At 36.5% G+C, this 7,494-nt stretch overlaps 1 protein-coding gene across 3 annotated transcripts; it reads right to left on the minus strand.

Moving 5' to 3' along the window:
• Window positions 1-258: 258 nt before the first annotated feature.
• LOC140783478 (uncharacterized) lies at window positions 259-7,128 on the minus strand. Of its 3 annotated transcripts, XM_073130372.1 has the most exons (8): window positions 7,008-7,128; window positions 5,661-5,774; window positions 4,580-4,705; window positions 4,275-4,379; window positions 4,077-4,193; window positions 2,520-2,625; window positions 2,388-2,445; window positions 259-2,279 (listed from the first exon to the last, which is right to left on the minus strand). In XM_073130372.1, exons 1-8 carry the CDS (start codon window positions 7,105-7,107, stop codon window positions 1,065-1,067), a joined length of 1,941 nt encoding a protein of 646 aa, XP_072986473.1. In that variant the 5' UTR covers window positions 7,108-7,128; the 3' UTR covers window positions 259-1,064. The 3 variants fall into 3 exon arrangements, with proteins under 3 accessions (XP_072986473.1, XP_072986475.1, XP_072986474.1); XM_073130374.1 differs by lacking the exon at window positions 7,008-7,128 and having other exon boundaries at window positions 5,629-5,774; XM_073130373.1 differs by lacking the exons at window positions 4,077-4,193; window positions 4,275-4,379 and having other exon boundaries at window positions 7,008-7,120.
• Window positions 7,129-7,494: the final 366 nt, after the last annotated feature.

The following is a 7,494-nucleotide window of genomic DNA, read 5'->3' on the forward strand; positions in this document are numbered from 1 at the left end:
AGTAAGCAATCACCAGTTGAACGAGAGTTTAGGAGTGCAGCATCCTTCACTGCTAAATTTAAGTTTGAACTACTAATATCTATTTTCCTAACATATGCATTTTATATGTGTCTATATTTACATTAAGCTACTATGCACGAATTGTACCCATGTATTTTTGTTGATTGAATTCCCATCGTAGAGATTAAAATTCACACATAGAACATGAAGGAAAAGGAAGTTTTCTCCACAGCTGACACATAGAACATGAAGGAAAAGGAAGATTAAAATTCCCATCGTAGGAAGTTTTCATAGACTTCTTTCATCATAAAATATACAAATACAGTTAAACTTACGGTCTTTGGCTTCTTATATGCTCTGTTTGTAAGTTGCCATTTGCATTAGTCTTTTGCTTATTCATAAATAAGACAAGCATTCCTTCTCTCTAGAATCAGATGAAGAATTAACAGACACCCATAAGAGAAATTGAGAACCTATAAGTGTTAGGGCAATCAATTGGTATATTATGAGGAAGAACATAAAAATGTGTAGCCAAATGAATTTATTGCCTAAGGTCTATGAGGTATGTTGATGTCTGTCTATCCTGCAGTCAACTTGACTCTCATTTTTCACAGAGTAAATCATGAACTGATATAGCATGAGATGTTCAAGTGCCAAACCTTTTGTACAATGATCAGCTGTAATCATATTGATGCATCAAACATTCAAGGAGATATAAAGGTTTCTGCTGCTAATTTCAGCTATACTGGGTACAGCTAAGATTGATTTCAATTAAGAGGTTTGCAGCTTACTTTTCAATCACAGGAGCATGCTTCCATGCAATGTGGCATAGCTACTTCCTTGCACCATAAAAGTAGTTCATACGTTGAGGCTTCATTTCTACGTGTGTTGTTCCCTCCACTGAATAATTTGCAGGTAACAAAGACTTAGGTCATCTGATAAAAGCATCCTAGTTTAATCAGTTGAATATTAAATTCAGCTGAACAGCTGCAGGATGGATCTGCCATCACATCAGTAATGAGAATTTTGTTTGACATCAATGTCAGCTTTATCCTTTAAGTGGACTATGGTGATCCCTTGTAGACTGTCCAGGAAAATTTCGGATCCAGGAATGAGAAGTTAGATATGTCACACAGAGGCTTATTGTGGACTAACAGGATGCTTCTTTCATCTGCAGGGTGACTATACCCGTCTCCAGTAGACCTGCAATCCAGTTCCTTTCCCAAGTCTCCTCCAGGATATTGAAACTTGGAATGGAATAATGGGCAATCCCATCCAAGAAAAGGTAAAGTATTCCTTTCCAGCTCATAACCAAACAGTGAAGTTGAAAATTGATTGTCCAGATTCTGGTTATCTATATCTTTCACCGTTATATTACGCCTCTTACTTGGAGACATTAGGATATTTCTACCTATATATACATCAAAGATCTCACAATCTCTTCTTAGATCAGGAAAACTTGAAGCATTGCAAAATTTCAGGGGTAATTGACCAATCTCTATAGGAATCTCACTGTAAGTAGCAGCTAACTCTGTCTCTTCTAGAGCTTTTTCATTCCATCTTATTAATTGAGAAGTAAACTGCTCTACTGGATTGCAAAGACTACATAGCCCCAAGGAAGTTGAGTTGGTGAAAGGCACAACTGATTTCAGGGGCGATAGATCAATCTCTATAGGAAACTCACTGTAAGTAGCAGCTAACTCTGTCTCTTCTAGAGCTTCTTCTGTCCAACCTATTAATTGAGAAGTAAACTGCTCTGCTGGATTGTGAAGACTACATAGCCCCAAGGAAGTTGAGTTGGTGAAAGGTACAACTGATTGCTCTGCAAGGCGACAGTGAGAAGAGAACTGGTTTGGTATTATGTTTGGAGAAGAGGATAAAGATAACATGTGTCCTTTAGGATGATGCCTATAATTGCCATATTCACATTCCATGGTCAATTCGACAACTGAAGGTGATTCATTCAGTACATGCGGTTCTGAGCTTTGCAAGTCTGCCCAATTGGATTTCTTGATATGCTGAAGACCAGATTCAAGAGCATGCAGGTGTGGAAAAGCCTCAACATCAGCATATTCCCAAGGTGAAGCTATGAGCAACTCGCCAGCTTCTTTAGACCCATGAGAAAGAGAATCCTTTCTCAAGCTTTTCCTTCCAGTTGAACCAAAGATAGTCTGTTCCTGGTCATACAGTTCTTCAGACGAACCATGGAAGTTGGAAGAAGCAAGTGAATGATGAATCCCACGAGCTACATTCAGAAATGAATTTGAAAGCTTCTCATGCTGCAATGACAACAGATTAATGATTGACATTGAAAAGTAGATATAAGGTAAATAAGTATAACAGGCATGAAAAGAGATCCAATTCATAAACAAGTTGAACAAGCATACATTGTCTGATTTTTTCACAATGCGCAGCCTTTGCAATAACTCTGTGATTAAATCTGATCTGTCGGAATAAAGACTTAAAAATAATACAAGAAATTATGGAAACTAACGGATCTTCTGATGGATGCAATTAACCTTCTTACTGGGAACTCATCCATTTCTATAGATAATGTCTTGGATGCTAATTTTAATAGCTTGCTCCTCTTCTCCAAAAACATCCCCTCATGTTCAAAAACTGTTCCTGAAACCATAAGACAGCATCATAATGTACTACTCAATTTGGTTTCTATCCTAATAGAAGCTAAACGAAATGACCAAATAGAATTCTTTTGATATAGTCAGCTTGATGCATTATCTACATTAACTCCAATGGGCCAGTGGACAAAATATCCCAATGAAAGCAAGTGAGAGCCTACAGACATTTCTGGTAATTCACACTCTTACTGTTACTGGTTCCTTGCTCATGTAACATAAGCCCAAGGTACCAGCTAAATAATAGAATTGATATCAAATCAATACCTAGCACAATAAGGATAGAGCTGCAGTTTACAAAATTTACAGAAAAACAATGGGAATCTATTTTACGTAAAAATTCAAAATCAAAGCACATATAAGACATGTATACCACACATGCTTTTTTAGAGTTGTAGCATTGTTGCGTAAACCTTGATGAAAAGTAGACCTCTTAAAAAGAAAAAGAACTCTTCATCTTTTCCAAGGCATGTTTATATGTTCTGAAGCCAAACATATAAGCAGGCATGGCATGTAAGTATGTAATTTTAGGTAATGAAGTTAACACATTGATCTGATATGTGATTCTATCTCTTACATTTTTCTTTCACCTTTCTGGTGCGACTCTGATCCTGTTCCCAAATAGGTCTCACTTACAGGTATTTGAAAATGGAAACAACAACCCTAGTCGCCATCTCCATATCTGGTTTCTAGACAGTAGGTGGAAACCACCAAGCTGGAGTCCGATAGGGTAAGAGAGAATTTCCGGCAACGACCCAATTGCAGGAGTGGAGCTCTACCATCTCGCATGTCTACCATTTCACCATCAAGGCATCTTGAAAGTGAATCGTACTCCATGAATATGTAATCAGGAGATGGCAGGGATGGACCATTTGCTTTGCAATTATGCCCTAAGTGCTAGACTACGCTTCAATTTTGGATAGCTTAAATTTTAGAAGAACGAACAATATCAGTATCTCATTTGCTGGTTATCAATTCACTAAGTTAATGAATGTATGTTCAGGTTGAAACATCTGAAGGTCAAACTTCTCATGTCGCAAGTAAATTCTGGACTCCCAAGTCTATAAGCTACGTTACAACACCAATGTACAAACATGAGAGGGTGGTTTTGGTTAGTTTGAGCGCTGGATTCATAAATAAGGGGTGATGCTCAGTTCTAAAGTTTCAACTAGCTCAAAGCTCATTATGTCTTTTGACTTGCTAGAACTTCCAAAGTTGAAAAGATTGAACAATAGACAAAATCTGATGTAAGCAAAGACAATGTGTTCATGACATATTAAAATCTAGTTTTTCATTCAATGCCCATGAGTTAAAATTGTTCCAAAAATTTTTAGATGTTATAGAAATAACCTATAGCCCAACAACAAACTTGGAAGGTGTCAAAGTCCACATGGTTATTTTTCTAACGTACAAACAAAAGCTACTTGTTCAGATGCTCACCAGAGTGCTTTGAAGCCTCTGGTAATGTAAATGATGACCTCTGCGCTATAGGCGTGGCACTAAGGACAGGCAACAAATACCTGTTTCGATCAGATCTGCATGTGACTGCATTTAATTCTGTAAAAATAAGGATTAGATAATCTGATATGAATAGCTATAAAAGTTTAAAAACTAGAATAAGTTCATTTGAATGCTCACCACACTCTCGTGAAAATCTACTTGGTGAAACAGAGGACCTAACAGCAGTAGGTGTGGCCTTTTGAATAGGCATTAAAAACCTTCTTATGTCAGACTTGGATGCCACTAAATGCAATTATGCAAAAGAAAAGCTCAGATAAACAAAAAATATTCCAACTTTAATATGAAAGCTTGCATTTATTATAGTGCACAAAGGAAACCATCATTAGAAAAAAGAGAGACATGAACTGATGAAAGTATGAAACTTCAAATTGAAAACATAAAAAATCCTAACCCTTAATTTGCATCTGAAGTGAGGTTCTTACCATCCCTTTCTTTGGATGTCTTCAGATCAACATCTTGAGGTGGCAGTTTATATGAAAGAAGTTTATGATCAGCTTCTTCACTTAACTTCTTGAAATATTTGAACTCAGAGGTCTTTGCACCATCAACTGCAGAGTGTGAAGAAGATGATCAACTGTTGATGAGCATAATAGAGTAATAGACGTAAAACTTCATCATCAGAAAAGACAACGACAAGTAGTTTTTATCTTGGGATACCAGAAATCAGCATTGTTCAGCATAACCACCTCGATCGTCTACACAGAAAACATTCAGAGGGACTGGTAACAAATAGACCAATGACATGTGTGGTCCTAAATCAGCAAAGAATCTGAGAACTACCAGATTACTAGTAATAAGCACAACTGATCTAATAACAGAAGAGAGTCTAGAAGTAGGCTTAGCCTGTAGCCAATACACTAAAACAAGAGGAGGAGATAACTTATGGAAAAGAAGATGAGGGTCATGTCGAGCATTTAACCAGTAGTGGTTCCTTCCGCTATATGAAACATGAATTTCCTTCTTAGGAGAGAGAAGGAATGAGCACCACCTGATAGAGATAGTTGAGAGAGAGAGAGAGAGAGAGAGAGAGAGAGAGAGAGTACATGAAAGGGTAATGTGGAATAAGATTAGGGTAATGATCTGATTAGATCAAGTTTCAGGCTAAAAAATAACTAAAATAATCTCAACTGTGCGACAAAATTATTATGTAGACATGAAATGGGAAAATTAAAACAGGGTTGATAGTATTGTAAATGGATCACAGCTCATCTATCCCATCTCCAGTTTGTGTGATTCTTATTCAACTGAAAGACTACCCTGTGAATAATCGAATGGAAATAAATTGATTCACATCCCAATTCTGGAGTACCTTTTAATTAGTGGAAAGATACTGATTTGCAGATCAATATAACAAGTAACACTTATCCCTCTCCAACAGTTACAAAAGAGAAACTATGATTTTTTCCCTTTATGAATGTCAAATATTATAAGAAATACAGCATATCTGAGTCACGAATTTCTACATATTGACCTGAGAAGGAAAGTGGAACTACGGATGAGAACCTAAAGTTGGAGATTGACTTCTTTCTGTTTGAAGTAATGGTGCATCCTGTTTACTAGAGATGTCTGTAGTACCAACAGAATCTGCAAACTTCACCTTTTTCCTTTGTTTTGCACCTGGTTAACAGACAAACAATTTGATTATAAGCAGAGTAATTAAAATAATTCCTTCATTTCTACTTGCAACAATATAAAATTATAAAGAATATCAAAAGGAGAAGAAAGTTTTCAAATAAGCATTTTAAGCTATTAATAGTTTTTTCAGAAGTAAGCTAGCAGTACGAAGATGAGTTAAAGAGGACTACAAAGTAATTTACAGAAGCTCTCACTAGAATATTATAGTGTCAACTAGTAAATCTAATGTTAACCTCTATGATGAATGAAATTCTCATTCATCTGTGTCGACCTATATGATGGATGAAATATTCATTCATTCCTTAGGAAAGATGAATTGTAAAAGGATGGAAATAAGAAAACTACCACTTTGAAAGAAACTTCCCTTGGAGATTAGGATATCAAGCCATCAAAGAGACAAAACCATTAGAATATCATCACAGGTTGTTAGAAGCGGATTTTACATCTGGTACTACAACAATTTTCCTGAACTATTAATCAATCTCAAATATTTGATTTGAAACTACTATTCCACAAATAATTTTTTTTAATAAGAATTCCAGAAACAAGTGAAAGTCATCTATTTCAGCTCAATATTTGATCAAACTCATACTGTTCAACAGTATGTCTTATCATGATACAAGGTGGTAGAAACTCGAAAGTGCCTCCTTCCAGTTGGCTTACTCTGCATAGTATACATGTGCACTTTCAAAACATACCCTCTTGTGCAGTACTGAATAATACATTAATGTGAAAACAGCAAAAATCCATCCATTGAACAGTTGTCATAAAAGTTAAATATTGATATTCTGACCTCACAGATACTCAATTCGGATTAGCGGCTGCAGAAAAGAGTGACAATAATCACCACTCCAAACAGAAATTTGTATATCCAGGGAACAAATATAAGCAATTTATCTCCTACTTAATGTCACTTAGTTACCCAGATAGAAACCTAGAACTCTCACAAAAAGAAGTGACGGCTTTGAAGCATCAAAACCAAACCAAACACACGAAAGAAGACCTTAACTTCTCCAAGTAAAATTCCTAATCCTCTTCTCTCTCTATATGATCCCAATATCCTCTTCCTCTCCATCCCTCTAACGAACCAAACTGGACCAGAACCCAGTTCAATTCAAGAAGGGGTACGCAATCTTAGCAACCTTAAAACAGCCAAATCAGACGCTCGATCAAACATCAGACAGTACGGATGACAATACAACGAGAGATTGGTACCGGAAGCAGGATCGCATCGAAGCCTAGGAACTGAGGAGGTTTGGGAGATGGGAGCTCCTCGCGAGCGCTTAAGTGAAGGTCTAGGGTTACGACGATCCATCACCTGCGCGCCAAAATTGGGTCCATCGGATCAGTCGGCGGTAACCTTAACCACTTTAACCGAAGAAAATGGAAGTGGGGCCAGTTCGGCTCATACCGTTTCAGAGGCGGTTATTTCGTGAGGGTTTACATCGTTTTTATCGTTGTGGAACGGAGTTTTATATTCTTTACTTATTTATATTTTTGGTTGATTAATAAGTTTAACGATTTATTACATTTCTACCAACTACCAAAATTGAACTAATTAATAATCTCTTTGTTATAAATAGAGATAAAAGTATCTTTATTGACGATATATTTTTTTTCTTTTTAAAAAGTAAATAAAAGATGTCACTTAAATAGTAGGCGAGCAAGAATGTCTCCAAGATACATTCAAAATCTATGTTTC

This window comes from Typha latifolia, chromosome 3 (assembly GCF_019914945.1).
Source record: "Typha latifolia isolate L0001 chromosome 3, TyphaL0001v2, whole genome shotgun sequence".
NCBI lineage: Eukaryota > Viridiplantae > Streptophyta > Magnoliopsida > Poales > Typhaceae > Typha > Typha latifolia.

What these genes read in the sequence shown, in the direction of transcription:
- LOC140783478 (XM_073130372.1), bottom strand. Translation starts at nt 7,107, where the DNA reads ATGGATCGTCGTAACCCTAGACCTTCACTTAAGCGCTCGCGAGGAGCT. An exon ending in TCGATGCGATCCTGCTTCCG is followed by an intron (nt 5,775 to 7,007) that starts GTACCAATCTCT and finishes TCTGTTAACCAG; the next exon opens with GTGCAAAACAAAGGAAAAAG. An exon ending in AAGTCAATCTCCAACTTTAG is followed by an intron (nt 4,706 to 5,660) that starts GTTCTCATCCGT and finishes CACACTCTGCAG; the next exon opens with TTGATGGTGCAAAGACCTCT.